The sequence below is a fragment of the Gorilla gorilla genome, chromosome 3 (assembly GCF_029281585.2).
Source record: "Gorilla gorilla gorilla isolate KB3781 chromosome 3, NHGRI_mGorGor1-v2.1_pri, whole genome shotgun sequence".
NCBI classification, from domain to species: domain Eukaryota; kingdom Metazoa; phylum Chordata; class Mammalia; order Primates; family Hominidae; genus Gorilla; species Gorilla gorilla.
The window spans coordinates 193,997,821-194,013,238 of record NC_073227.2 but is presented as its reverse complement, the minus strand read 5'-3'; the positions used below and the strand labels follow the sequence as shown (position 1 = coordinate 194,013,238).

Here is a 15,418-nt window from a genome sequence, read left to right as displayed (position 1 = left end):
CACTCCATTTCCTTGCTTAATAAAAATTATGACTGGACAAATATCAGACTTTTAAGATTTTAAAAATAATAGAAAAGTAAAAATAGATTTCCCAGGGAAGTCCCTCTCCTAAATCTTATATGGTTTTGCTGCTTCTGTGAAATCCTTCTTTGGAGTAACTTGATAGCATAGATTTTTGCTTTTGCTTTTGTTTTTAACTGGATTCATAGAAGGGCACTGAATTAGAAATTCAGTGGATTCATGGAGCATGAACTTTCATAAATAAGAAACTTTGCTCTGAAAAAAATGGCAAATATAAACGAAAGAATGGGAACACTGGATGTCCATTTCATTATGTAATTTAAGTCTTACGTTAGATATTGCACCCTCATTTAAAAATAAAAATAAAAAAACAGAATAGTATGAGCACTCTGAAATCATCTGCAGCACTTTTAAGGGTTAAACCTGCTGAACCCATTCTTAGTCAGAGAATGGCACCAAAGAGTACAGCTCACCCCTTAAGCTTGGCTAGTTCCAAACCTGTGATATCCTCAGGTTGTCAGAGCAGTCATGCACTCCATTTTCACCCCCCTCCCACCCAGTTAATAGGATCCATTCATAGCTACTCACTACTGCAGGATTTGACCTGAGAAATGCTAGGATTTATTAGCTCAGCAGTTGTTTTGAAAAGTCCCTAAATTATCTTTGCCCTTGGCCAGCAAGGGAACTGCTAGTCTCGAGTTCTCAGAAGCAGCTGGTGAGATTCTCAGCCAAGTTCTTCAGATGCAGGAAGTTCTTCAAAACAACCTACTTTGACATGGCATTTACAAATTTTTAAACCAGCCTTCCTGGATCGAGGAAATGTTATTCCTGACTCCTTCGACCCACATGCTGGCTAAAATTTAATTTATAACCTGTAGGTAATCACTCTTTCTTCCTTTCTTCTTTCTAGGAGTTGGCATGCTGGTTAAATTTTTCTAAAACAGTCATATTAATGTGTTCAAAAATCCACTGCTGAGTCTCAGAGAGAGGGTCACATCTGGCCATGAAAATCTTCTTCTCTGCGGGGTTGCAATCCATGCAGCTGTTGCTTACAGGATGGAATAATGTTCTGTCCTGGAGGAGTGAGGAAGAAAAGAAAAGACTGTTGTAATACGTGGTGAATGGTTACAACCCAAAATATACAGAAGTAAGATATTTCTGTTTATATTTCAGTATACATTCATTGTGTAAATAGAACAGCTCCCAAATCAAACAATAGCAGGTGGAGTTGCCCATGTGGAATGCGAATTTGTAGGCTGTATTGGCACTATGTAGGGCCTACAAGCAGGTTCAATTAGAGACAATAAATGTATTTATTCATTCAATCATCCACTTCTTTTAAAAAAGCAATCCATTCATTTTCTGCTCTGTGGTGAGCTTTTTGCTATCTGCTTAGATTTTGAAAATAATAAGTATATGGGGTTGCTTGTCAAGTAGCCAATAATGTAGCTATCTGGGAAGAAACACATACACAAAAAATTGTATTTTAGTCCACAGTAAATAATACCCCCTGCTCACACGCACACACAATGACTAGAAGAGTCATAATTCCCTCACATTGAATCTCTAATGGGAAAGAGAAATACGAAAGAAAAAAAAAGCAGCAGTCAAAAGTGCTGGGTTCTCAGCTGCCCTTTTCAGAAGATGAATATGAGTTTGGGACAAGGGACACACAGGCAATAGCTGAATGTACAAATTCAAATTTGCTAGTTCTTGAGCTTCAGTCTCCTCTCAATCCCTTTATTGATATAATGCAGGTGTTCCAGTGCTGCTGTTCTCATTGCTTTCTCCAAAACGGAGGAGGCAACATTCATTTTAAAAAAGCCCCCAGGTATATGATGCAGATAACAGCCCAGTGAATGAAAATATACCACGAGGACAGAAAGTTTAAGTAGTGAGCAAGCTCATTATCTGAACAAGCTCTGTTAACACACACCCCCTTTTAATTGTGTTAAGTGGGGAAAAGGTAATGCTAAAAGAAAAATTTCCTAACTAGTAATAAATTTTACCTCTAATGTTGTCTATAATGCCAGTAATACAAGAAAACATCCCCAAATCCCTGCTTATATTTTAAGATCAAGTAATGTTTTATTATTTAGTTTAGGGAAGGTTTACAGGCTCTGGTTACCTTTATCTGAGGAATACTAAACTTGCAATGCTTTTAGAATTAGGAGTTTCTCAGGCACCCTTTGTAAACATTTCTGGGTTGCTCCTGGATTTTAAGACTCCATCAACCAATATTTAATGTCCTTTTAGGATCCGGATGTTTGCATAGTTAAGCACTGCATGAAGGAAGAAAGAATAAGGAAGGAGAAAGGCAACCTGCAGGCAATTTAGTTTGCCTGTTTCTATTTTCAGTGTAAACAAAGAGCAGTGCCTAATACAAAGGCTTGCTATTCTCTTCTGCTCTCTTTATGAGTTTCCTGAGTTTATTGTGGATTTTACTTTCCTTACACAAAGAGGGCTCCTGAGATCTCCTTGCCATTTTCTTTCCATCTTGCTTCATTAATTCCACCCGTGTCTGACCCCAGGGAAAGACTGAGAAACTCTCTCCTCCCTCTCCTCTGGGGTGGAGGAAGCAGCTTCCAGGAGGAAGGAGAATGCAGGCTGCAGCTCACTCCGCCAGCCCTTCTTTCTGAGGGTCCTAGATATTTGCTGTCCCAGATGCCCTCCTCTCCCAGCCGCTGCTGTGGCTCCTCAGGCAGCAGTCTCCTTCGCTGTCTTCTCTCTTCTTCCCCAGCATCTCTCATGCTCATTTCTCCCAGCCCCAACCAATAGTGAAGCTACACGGATCTAATACACTTAGGTCAGTTTTTCAAAGAGCACTCTTAAGCTGTTATAGTCATGAAAATTCTAGGTGACCTGCTACATTCTAATTCACTTTGTTCTATACACATGAATTTCTTGCCCCCTCTTCACTATCTGTATTTTTTCCTGTTGTTACCTTTATCAATAGCTCATGTGGGGCTGGGTACCGTGGCTGACGCCTGTGATTCCAGCACTTTGGGAGGCCATGGCGGGCAGATCACATGAGGCCAGGAATTCGAGACCAGTCTGGCCAACATGGTGAAACCCCGTCTCTAATAAAAATATAAAAATTAGCCAGGCGTGGTGGTGCACATCTGTAAATCCAGCTACGTGGGAGGCGGAGGCAGGAGAATCGCTTGAACCCAGGAGGCGGAGGTTGCAGTGAGCCGAGATCAGGCCACTGCACTCCAGCCTGGGAGACAGAGCAAGACTCTGTCTCCAAAAAAAAAAAAAAAAAAAAAATGCTCATGTGGACCCTCCAGATGAGCACAATTTCCCCCTCAAAACACATAACTTCATGAGAGTTAAGAAATGAGAAAAGGAGTAGGACATGTTTCTATTCTCTTTTCTTCCCTAGCCTGTGTACCTCAGCATGCATGCAAATGCCAAACCAGACTTTCTGAACATTTTATTTTTTCCAACATTATTTTCTGAGCCATCAACTGATCATATTTTTCCAAGTCCCATATTGGAACACATGCTCTGAGAAATACAGGTGTACTCCTGGGCTGAACCAAGTCGAGTATGCAAATATACCACTACCCTGAACCATCCAGAATGTTTTCTGTTCTTGTACTTCATGTTCTCATAAAAGTTGAAAAATTGGATTCCCTTCATCTGTCTATGTCTGAGAAGCTTCATCAGTAAAATGAGGTGGGGGGGATTAGATAAATCTCTGGAGCCTCTCCTAGTCATAAAATTGAATGAGCATTTTATTCCAAAGGTCACTTGTGACAGAGACAAATGACGAGGTGTCAAACTAGAGACCATCCACAGTGATCAGTAGATCCACAGACTAATTGTTCCCTGGTTGGAGACAGAGCTCTGCTCACCCTTGTCTTGGGAGTGCTCAGCAAGTCCCGGAGGTGAAGCTTCTCAAAGCACCCTCTGCCTTGCCCATAGCAAGCATTTTCCACTTTTGACCTTGGGGCTAAGCTACATCATTGCCATCTTTACGTTTCTACTCAGCTGAGCTTGTGAATCACTAATTGTCTTTCCTGGTGCTTTTTCTGGTTGGACTTAAGTCAGTGGATCAAGTAATTGTCTTTTGAATGTGGTCTTTGGTTCTATGACAGCCTTTCCCTCCTCTGCCCTTCACCTCAGTGGTCACAGCATTGCTGGTTGTAACAGAACTGAACACAGTTTTTTTTGTGGAATAGACTTCTGAGTGTTTCGGCAAGTCTGCTGTTCTAAAACAACCCTCCCTAAAGGACGATAGAAGATGTCCTTTCTGTGCTTTTAACTAGATTGTTCTTTGTCCAGTCCTGGAGGATGACATGGCCTGTGCTCTGGCTATTCACAGTGTAATCCAGCAGTGCATTTCCCCTTACTCCTCCCACTTTTCCTGGATGCCTACTCCATCTATTTTGTTTTTCTGTTTGTTTGGGTTTTGTTTTGTTTTGCCTGAGAAAATTAGAAATCCTTGAGAGGAAATGCAAAAGTTTGAATCCAGGACTACTTCCTAATCAATGCTCAATGCCAGTCGATCGGTCCACCCTTGGCAAGTGTAGGTGTGCCTTTCCAGGTAGCTCATTGAAAGGGGCACTTCTTTGTAGCAGGCCCATGGACTTGATTGGCATGCGTGTGACACTTTGTGGCACTCATGGGTTTGTGCTAGACTTTATTAGGTTCCATAGTCCTGTAGGCTCTGAACTCTAAAAGAATGTGTGAGTTACAGAAAAGATTCTGCACTGGTCATAAAAGAACCAAATGCTAAAGATGCAAAGATAGTAAAATAGGTATTTGAGTCCATTATGTATAGGAAGGTGATTCCAAGAATGAAACTACCACATAGGGGGCGGAGAGACAACACAGTCATGGGGAAAGTGCTTGGATTTGTGGCGTAGGGGATTTATCAAATTTCAGTCTTGCTATGTAATCTTGGACAACTTGTTTAATTTTCTGAACCTCAGGTTACTTATCTGTAACATGTAAATGACAGTATGCCTCACATATTTATTTTGAGGATAAAAAGAGTTAATAGATATAAAATCACTGGCATAGTGTCCTGCCTATAAGTAAATAACTAAGTAATAGTGATTCCTCCCTCCCTTTCCACTACTTTGTTTTCAGTCAGGGAGCATCCCTAGTTCTAAAAATCAGAATGTACCAACCATCTGGTCTGAGACCAGCTATTCGACACCAAATTGTGTTTTCTGAAGTCCTGGCAAAATAGAATTTTCAAAAGTTAGCCTCTGCCTCAACTGGTTATCTAAATTGATGCAATAGTACCTCCCATTTTAACCGAAAGGATTTATGGAGAGAAGGTATCTATGGCTCTGAAATGAGCTCTTCTGTGCAATTATGATCAGATCTTGTATCTGATCTATGTGTTTAGGTCCTTTGCCTAGAAGATAACATTAATCACATCAGTTGAGTTTGACAAATATTTATGAAGTGACTTTTATTTTCTGGTGTGTATGAGGAGAGAGCATGGAAAGATAACCTAAGAGGCACCATCTGACCCACGACATAGTGGAGACCAATAGGTAAACAAGAAATGTTTGTAGTAGGCCAGGCGCGGTGGCTCATGCCTGTAATCCCAGCACTTTGGGAGGCCAAGGCGGGCGGATCACCTGAGGTCAGGAGTTCGAGACCAGCCTGAGCAACATGGGGAAATCCCGTCTGTACTAAAAATACAAAATTAGCCGGGCCTGGTGGTACATGCCTGTAATCCCAACTACTCGGGAGGCTGAAGCAGGACAATTGCTTGAACCTGGGAGGTGGAGGTTGCGGTGAGCCGAGATTGCGCCATTGCACTCCAGCCCAGGCAACAAGAGCGAAACTGCAACTCAAAAAAAAAAAAAAAGAGCATGGCACATGTATACATATGTAACAAGCCTGCACGTTGTGCACATGTACCCTAGAACTTAAAGTATAATAAAAAAAAAAGAATGTTTGTAGTAAAAAAGTGTCAATGAGATTGTAGATGAGGGTGAGTAGGATATGAATTAGGTTGTTCTAGATTTAAGGAAGAACATATGAAAAAATATATAAAATAATATGTATACTTATGCATTCAATTTATTCAACAAAAAATATATTGGGCACCTGCTATTTGCCAGGCACTATTTTAGATGCTTGGAATATAAACTTAAAGACACAAAAATCCCTGCCCTCCTGGAGCTTCTTTTCCAGAGGTAGGGGTGAGGTTGGGGCAGTGGGGGCACAGACAATGAGCAATGAACATAGTATGTAAACACATAGCCTGTTCAGCAGAGGTGACATGAAAAAAAATCAAGGCGGTCAGAAGGACCTGGAGTGCCAGGGGTGGGGCCAGTGTGAACATTCAATAGAGTGGCCAGGGAAAATCTCACTGAGAAGGTAACATCTGAGGAGTCTCAAAGAAGGTAAGCTAATTAACCATGCAGAGAGTCTCAGACCTTCCCACCCAGAGGGAATGGCCAGGGTCTGGGCCCTAAGCAGCTATGCACCCTGGTGGTTAGAGAACAATGAGGAAGCCAGAGTGAGGAGATGTTGTCAGAGGTGATGGAGGTTGGGTCTTGTACCACAGACCAGCAAGTCATGTGGTATAGCTGGAGCAAGGGGAAAAAGTCCAGACGAGGATATCCAAGAGGTAGGCAGGGGCCACATCATGATGAGATGCTGGTACAGTGCTAAGGCTTGACTTCTCATGAAAGTGTCTCGGAATGGTCATTGGGAGATTTGAACAAGAGTCACAGGGTCTGTAGTTAGGGTGGCAGTGAGGAAGATGGAGGAGGGGTGGAAAGGCATTGGACTACAGTAAGAGAGAACCACCAGAGGCTACCGCAATGATTCAGATTTCAGCTGATGCAAAAACGAGACCAATGAGGATGAGTTGGGGGTGACCGAGGGAGTGATCTGAGAAGTGAAATGCATTGGGCATTCGATTAATGAGATGTGGAGGTTGAGGTAGAGGGAGGAGGTGGATGTCTAGAGGAAAAGCTGTATTGAGGCAAGAAATGCAGAAAGAGAAACAGGATTGGTGTGGGAATGATAATGAGTTCAGTTTTAGGTATGACGGATTGGAGATGCTTATGGGACATCAAAGTTTAGATGCCCAGTGAGCAGTTAGATATAGACTGGATCTCAGGGTAGCTCCTCTGTGTCAAGTTGGGAGACTCGAGTTACCCCCTCCTATCAATTTCCATGTAAGTAGAAAGATTCATTTTAAGAGTATACATTGGAAGAGGATGTTTCTGTAAGAGAGAACTCCTTCCTGTTCAAAGCCTTTTGTGTCTAATATGGCTATGAGGGAATGAAGGCTTGGAATTAAGAAACCAGTTTTAATCCTAGTTTTATCTCTGACAATAACCTTTTGTGGTCACTTAGTTTGTCAGTGATTCAGGGTTTCCATCTGTAAAGTGAATGGAGTGGGCAGGAGGGGAGTGGGATGAGACAGGGAATTAAAAGATCTGCTTTCCCACCTCTTAGGGTTGTGCAGAAGAACAAGGTTGATATTTGACTATCCTTTGAGCCATCTGGAAGAAAGACAAATCAAGGAGGCTTTTTCTTACTATTTTTACTGTTGGCATCTGAGAGAACGCAAATAACACCTTGATAGGCATAAAAGGGACAAAGCAGTCTTTTTGTCTACCCTTTTCCATTTTTTTTTTTTTTTTTGACAGCTAGAATTCCTCACTGGAGGAGAAAATTGGTCTTCCTGCATCAGTGGTTAATTTGGCCAATCAGAAATAATGTTTCTTGGCTGGGCACAGTGGCTTATGCCTGTAATCCCAGCACCTTGGGAGGCCGAGGCGGGTGGATCTCCTGAGGTCCAGGAGTTTGAGACCAGACTGGCCAACATAGTGAAACCCCATCTCTACTAAAAAACACTAAAGTTAGCTGGGCATGGTGGCGCATGCCTGTAATCCCAGCTACTTGGGAAGCTGAGGCACCAGAATCACTTGAACCCAGGAGGAGGAGGTTGCAGTGAGCTGAGATCACGCCACTGCACTCTAGCCTGGGCGACAGAGTGAGACTCCATCTCAAAAAAAAGAGAAAAGAAATAATGTTTCTTAATGCCCTGACAGAGCCCCTTGGTGTGTGTGCTGAGACGGTGCTGGCTACAGCAAACCTTCAAACCCTCCTTCTGCTCTTCTCACCAGCATTTTTGGGCTGTGGTCCAGTGATGTGCACAATCTATCCTCAATTCTCCTGAGAGCAGCCAGGATCATGAAAAAAAATAAAATCAATCCTGATGTGTTAGATGCCTGCTCTGCAATCCATTCAAACACTTCACACTCTCTTAGCTAAATTCTTAGCATGACCTACAAGGTCTTGTGTAGTCCTGCTTCTACAGATGTCTGGCCTTTTTTATATTTTTGAGACAGGGTCTCACTTTGTTGCCCAGGCTGAAGCACAGTGGCGCCACCTTGGCTCACTGCAGCCTCGACATCCCGGGCTCAAACAATCGTCCCTCTCAGCCTGAGTAGCTGCCACCATACACAGCTAATTTTTGTATTTTTTTGTAGAGATGGGGTTTTGCCCTGTTGCCCAGGCTGGGATGTCTGACCGTATATAACTTTTTTTTTTTTTTTTGAGACGGAGTCTCGCTCTGTCGCCGAGGCTGGAGTGCAGTGGCGCGATCTCGGCTCACTGCAAGCTCCGCCTCCTGGGTTCACGCCATTCTCCTGCCTCAGCCTCCCGAGTAGCTGGGACTGCAGTCATCCGGCACCACGCCCGGCTAATTCTTTTTGTATTTTTAGTAGAGACGGGGTTTCACCGTGTTAGCCAGGATGGTCTTGATCTCCTGACCTCGTGATCCCAAAGTGCTGGGATTACAGGCGTGAGCCGCAGCGCCCGGCCCTTGTATTACTTTTAATGGTAAAAACTGCAATGACTTTCGCACCAACCTAATAGTTCATTTTCTGTTGCACGTATGCATTTCAACTGGCTTCTTTCTGTTCTGAGAAAACCAATATCTTGCTTATCTCAGGGCCTTGCACAAGTTGATCCGGATGTCTGTGGTCTTTTTCTCCATCACTTTCTTTACCTATCTGAAAAGGTAAAAGTCTCCATCTTTTCGGTCTCCATTTAGAAGTTAGTTTGTCAGAGAAGGCTTCTTCACCCTTCTGATCTGGATAGTGCCCAGTGTTTTGTGTTCTCATATTATCCTGTACACTTCCTTTAAGTAGTATTTGTCTGCTTCCCCTCTGTACTGAAATCTCCATGAGTAGAATAAGCCCGTATGTTTTGCATCTTGTTTCCGTCTATTCATATCTCTTTAGCTCCCCTCAGTAAACCTGCCCCAAGTCATGTGAACATAATAGCTACTATTTGTCAAATGTGTATCTAGGCGTCAAGCAGTGCTAAGTGTTCTACCCAGAGTTTCTCTCTCTCTTTTTTTTTTCCCTACCTAAACCCACTTAAGTAACCTGAAGAGATAGTGAATGTGGACAAACAGGAAGCTAGATTCACTTATTCATTCATTCAGTGAATTTGAATTAAGTACCTATTATGTGCCACAGAGTGTTTTAGATGCTGGAAAGAGTGCACAAAAGAAAGCAGAGAAAAATTCCTGCTCTCATGAAATTGATATTCTAAGATTTAGCTATAACTAAATAGTTAAAATGGTACAGAAATGTACAGTGTAGAAATATGACTAGTTAGCCCATCTATTTCTGTATGCAAATCTATTTGGAGAGCGAAAATCAAATCAGAAGTTATCTTGCTGAATGCATGGTATAGTAGCGGCTAACATCAGTTGAACTCTTGTTATGTGCTATGCTCTAGGTGCACTTAAATTTTTTTTAATCATCAGAATAACCTGCTAAGGCACATACTAAAGTAGATAATAAAGGGAATTATTATCCCCATTTTATAAATGAAGAAACAGAAATTCATAGTAAGAAAGGTGCCCAAGGTCCCAAAGCCAGCATCCGCAGTGGGTCCAGTGACTATTATGAGGCCCTGCAGGAGCCAGAGCCTGTGCTCTCTCTTTTCTTTTCTTGAGACAGGGCCTTGCTGGGTCACCCAGGCTGGAGTGCAGGAGTGCAGTGGCATGACTCACTGTAGCCTAGTCCTTCCAGGTTCATGTGATCCTCCTGCCTCAGCCTCCCAAATAGCTGGGACCACAGGTCTGTGCCACTAGGCCCAGCTTTTTTTTTTTTTTTTTGGTAGAGACAGGTTTTCACCATGTTGCCCATGCTGATCTTGAGCTCCTGGGCTCTAATGATCTGTCTTGGCCTCTCAAATGCCTCGGCCTCCCAAAATGCTAGGATTAGGGATGAAACATAACTCAGAGGTTAAGAACACAGACCGGGCGCAGAGTCTTTGAGTTATGTTTCATCTCTTTTCTTGGCTGAGCCAACTACCAGTCCTGCTCCCACCCCGCACCTGCTTGGTAGGAAGGAATTGTCCTGATCAACAAACACTAATTTGATTTTTTCATAGTTCCTATTAACAAGATTCTTTTCTGTTTGACAGTCTAGATCTGGGCAGGTGTTCAGTTCACAAAGACTTTCTCTTTACGGAAGAGCCCCAGGAGAGTTGAAACAGAGCCTTTCTATTTCGGAGTGACAAGAGAATGGCAGTTAAGTATGTTAGGTAATCAGTAGGAATATTGCTAAGTTGAAATGGCAAAAGTTAGAAGGTCATAACAACCTAAGTGATTTCAGCTGGGTTAGACATACAGCTAAAAACAGGATGGGAAGATAGAATTAATTATTGAAAAGGCAGCTTCATTGCTGGGGCGAATGTATAGTCCTCCTGAGAGTTAGCCTAATTCTTCTTTGAAAAGGTAACTGAATTTTCAATTTGCACTGAAATTTTCTGCATAAGGATCACAACTTCTTAGGATAAAATGACATAAGTCCTCTGTTACCAAAAGGGGTATGTTGCAGACATTGGGCATCTGGTTTTCAGCAAGATGTTTGAAGAGTCCAATTTTGTTTTCTTATGGGCAAGCTGGAGAATGGTGGTCTAGAAGATAATTTTACATGAATTTTTATCTGGTTGAGTAACTTCCTCCAAATGATGCTCATTAATGGATTTTGTTACCTCTGCTGTATGATAGAGGGCTCAGTGCTTGACTTTGCACTGGGATCAACAATTTAGATGAAGGCATGAATGGATGCTGATCCAATCTGTGGATGGAACAAATTATAGTTCAATTGCTATTAAGTTGAATCAAAATGTTTAAATCCAGGTTGGGATAATTATAATAGGATAGAGTTTAATGGAAAAAAGTGGATAGCAACATAATGTAAAAGATGACCTGTACAGATACAAGATTGGAGAGATATGTCTGTTTAGCAAAGCAAGAGAAAAAGACTGAGATTTTTTTTTCTCCAGTACTGAAAGCTCATTAAGAAGCTGAGTGTGTGAAGTTAAGGCAGGAAATCAATCAACTCAGGCTAAATTAACAGAAACATTGCTCACAGCAAAGCATGCTGGAAGCTCATAACAAAAGGTGCTAGAAACTTATTCTACTTTCTTTGTTGACAACATTCTTACAATATTGTGTTCTGGGAATCATGCTACTCTCTAAGATTATCTGCAGTACATTAGGGGTGAGTGTCCAGGAGATGGAGGTGGGTTCAAATTAAGTCATATGGAGAGCAGTGGCAGGATATTGGGCCATTTAATTGGATTAAAAACCAGGCAGGTATTTGTTCAAATATTTGGGATCTGTCTTGAGTAAAATGAATTAAATATAATCTGTGTGGTAACCAAAGGCCAGGGAAGAGCTTTCTGGCAATTAGGACTGACCTGGGAGAGTGTGACTGCCCAACCTCTGACCACATGTCCAGGATTTTTTAGTGACTTCATTTATCAGAACCAGAGTTGAATTACATGACTTTTAAGTTAAACTTGTTATATACACTTTCCTTATTTTTTGGTCCCAAATCAGTACCTGTCCAGAATGATTTAAAATAACAACCTCGAGCCCTTCTATCTGGCATCTTTGTGGACTGGTACATCCTCATTTTATGAACTGAGAGGCCAAAACCTGGCATATATCATAAGTTACAACAAATAGTCAAATGTAGGCAGATGCCAAAAATTCCACCCACTCACTTTTTAAATGAATGGGATTGTTACACTGTTATCAATTTAGCCTGGCAGGTGCCTTCTTACCTGTACTTTCTGTTTGATGCTATTTGCAAGTCCTTTATTATGAAAGTTAAATTATAAGAACCCCCAGAGAGCAACTAAAGAAAGTAATTTTAAATCTTTTATTTTTGGTCGTTGGGAGGTTGCATATGTAGTTTTGGGACAAATAAATGTGTTAAGTTTTATCCAGCACAGGTTGGGGTTTATGAAGGCAGGGCTCATATCAATAATTGAACTAGTGGTTCTTTAAGCCAGTCAATGAATGCTTATTTAGGAACTTCATATATTAGGTATTAGGCAGGCCGTATAGACATTTTTTAAAAAGTTCTTGCCCTCAGGTAGTTGGCGGGGGGTGAGGGGGCTAAGTATGTATAATATGCAGTGTTTTAAGTAGAAAGAAGGAAACAAAATGCTATAGGAGTACAGAAAGAGGGGAAAATTCCAACGGGAGCAAAAGGGAGGAGTAGATTAAAGAAAGAAAGTAAAAATTAGAGCTACAAAAGTGATTCTTCATCTGACTGTCTATTAGAATCTCTCGGGACCTTTCAAAGAATATCAATACCCAGGCTTCACCTTCTAGAGAGCCTCAGTCAGTCTATCCTCATGCGAGTACATTGCCTTAATAATACACCTTTGTAATGTTTTGATACCTGGTGCTTTTGTAATGTTTTAGTACTTTTTTTTCCTTCTTCAAGATTTTGTTAGCTATTCTTGTCCCTTACATTTTCCATGTAAATTTTGGAATCAGGTTATCAATTTCCACAAATAAGCCTCCTGAGATTTGTTTGGTTTTGCATTAAATGTTTGGATCATTTAAAAACTGACATCTTCACAATATTGAGACATAATCCTTGAACATGATGGATCCCTCTATAGTTTTTAAGATTTTTCTTAGTGATGCTTTGTAGTTTTCTGCATAAAAGTCTTTCACATCTTTGCCGTGATTTATTCCTATTTTGTGCTTTTCACAGTGACCAAATGGAATCACTTTTAAACTTCATTTTCTATTTTTTGTTGCTAGTATATAAACAATTCATTTTCATCTCGGGCCTATGCTAAATGTATCTATTCATTTTTAAAATACTTCAGCTGCATAATCTTTTGGATTTTCTAAATACCCTAACATGACATCTACGAATGGACTGTTTTATTTCTTCCTTTCTAATTCTTATTCCTTTAAAGGTCTATATCTTGCCTGATTACACTGATTACATATCCTATAAAAGGTTGAAAAACATGATTATAGTCAACATTCTATTTTATTTCCCATCTCTGGAGGAGAGCTTTAACATTTCACCACTAAGAGTGATGGTAGTTGTGGGTTTTTGGCTATACTTCCTATTAGATTAATTTAGTTTATTTTATTAGCTTACTTTCTGTATGGCTAAGACTATTTAGTTACATGGTAAAAACTTGAGGATTTAACAATGGACCAATGTATATAAGACCTCTTGACTTACAATAAAAGCGTCACTTCAGTGCAGTGGGAAAAAATGGTCTTTTAAATAAATGGTGATTGATCAATAGCATGTCTCTATCAATATATATCTATATCTATTTCTATCTCTGTATATGAATCAACCCTTATCTTACATTATACACATAAAAATATTTCAGGGAGGGCTGGGCGCAGTGGCTCACGCCTGTAATCCCAGCACATTGGGAGGTAGAGGTGGGTGGATCACGAGGTCAGGAGTTCGAGACCAGCCTGGCCAACGTGGTGAAACCCCGTCTCTACTAAAAATACAAAAAGTAGCCGGGTGGCATGTGCCTGTAATCCTGGCTACTTGGGAGGCTGAGGAAGGAGACTCGCTTGAACCTGGGAGGTGGAGATTGCTGTGAGCCAAGATCACACCACTGCACTCCAGCTTGGCTGACAGAGCAAAAGTCCGTCTCAAAAAATTATATCTATCTATATAGATATACAGATATATCAGGGAATTATAAACCGAAATGTAGAACATTAAGCAATAAAATTTCCAAAGATGACTTGGAAGACTAACTACATGAAGGCCAGGATTTCCTAAACAGAACACAAAACCCACAAATCATAAATAATAGCTTTCATTAAGACACTCCACTAAACAGAAAAAAGACAAGACACCAACAGGAATAAGATATTGCAATGCATACATCCAGTGAGGCACTTATATATAGAAAAAATCCCTAAAAATCTGTGTGAAAAAGCCAGACAGCCCATGTTTTGAAAATGGGCAAAAGACTCAAGTAGGTGCTGCACAAATAAGATATCCAAAATGGCTAACAAACATATCACTTTACAATCACAGAATAAAAAAGAAAAAGAAACTGACAATACCAAGTGTTGGTGAGGATGCAGAGCACCTGGATTCTTGGCAGTGCCTGTACCCTGAGCATGGCCCTTCAGGCCTTTCCATTTCAGTGCATGCTGGCCTGGATGTCACTGCATCTCTCTGCTTAAGGACTTTCTCTGGCCTTAAGAATGGTTCTGTCTGTAAGAGCAGCAGGCCAGAGGTAACAAGGGAATTGGGGTATTTATACACCATTCCAGTCAATCTTTGGTCAGGAACCTGACCAAAAAATTGACTCCCTGATGTGTGTTCTATATACCATTTCCAGAGATCTTCAGTAGGATTGAGTTCTAATTGCCTGCGGTGGTACTTGCTTGATAATGCACCCTTTATTGGCTCTGATATCTCCTCCATTTCACTTCCTCACTCCCTGTCAAGATTTTTTGGGGCTATATCCCAAATAAACCATGTGCATTAAAATTCTTACTTTAGGTTGTATATATGGGGAAACCCAAATTAAGACATATGCTATAATCTAATAAAATGTTTACTTAAAATGAGAAGGGCATGGGAGATAGCTCTCAATTTTGGAGGGATAACAACTGTCAATATTGCCTAGGAGAGATTGCTTTAATGATGTGGTATATTAGGATATACCTTGCCAAGATGATCAGTGTAAAAAGTGCATTGTCACCAACACAGATGGAAATCTTATGATCAGAAACTGTGCTAGAAGTTTTCCATAGTTTATCTCACTCAGTTATTATCATTATTATGTTGGTGAAGCAGTTGAAAGTCATAAAAGCAAAAAAACTATTCAAGATCCCCTTACAATTTCAGGATGAATTGGGGTGTAATAAGCCTGAATAACTCTAAGGGCTGATGGTCGGCTGTTACGTTGGCCAGGTTGTGAAGGATCCAGATGAGTATTGAGAGGCTAAAGCACTCTATCTTCTACTCAATGAGAAACCAAATGAAGTCATGAAACAGAGGAATACCATGACCAGGTTTTGTGAAATCTCCCTCTGGCTTCAGGGTGGAAGATGGGGAAGGGGAAGGGG

The 15,418-nt window shown here is 41.0% G+C and overlaps 1 protein-coding gene and 1 long non-coding RNA gene across 3 annotated transcripts in view; one reads left to right on the top strand and one right to left on the bottom strand.

Moving 5' to 3' along the window:
• Positions 1–15,418, top strand: part of LOC109026440 (uncharacterized) — a 207,138-nt gene that overhangs the window by 125,893 nt on the left and 65,827 nt on the right. Inside the window, exons 9-10 of one of the 2 annotated variants that reach the window (XR_010133535.1) lie at positions 932–1,168; positions 10,459–10,564. This is a non-coding gene — a long non-coding RNA (uncharacterized lncRNA). Of the gene's footprint in view, positions 1–931; positions 1,169–10,458; positions 10,565–15,418 lie in introns of those variants that run through there. The other variant, XR_010133534.1, reaches the window with a different exon arrangement.
• Positions 620–15,418, bottom strand: part of GALNTL6 (polypeptide N-acetylgalactosaminyltransferase like 6) — a 1,233,993-nt gene continuing 1,219,194 nt past the window's right edge. Inside the window, exon 13 of the mRNA XM_004040637.5 lies at positions 620–1,095. Within this exon, the coding sequence (XP_004040685.2) occupies positions 928–1,095 (168 nt within the window). The 3' untranslated portion in view covers positions 620–927. The remainder of the gene's footprint in view (positions 1,096–15,418) is intronic.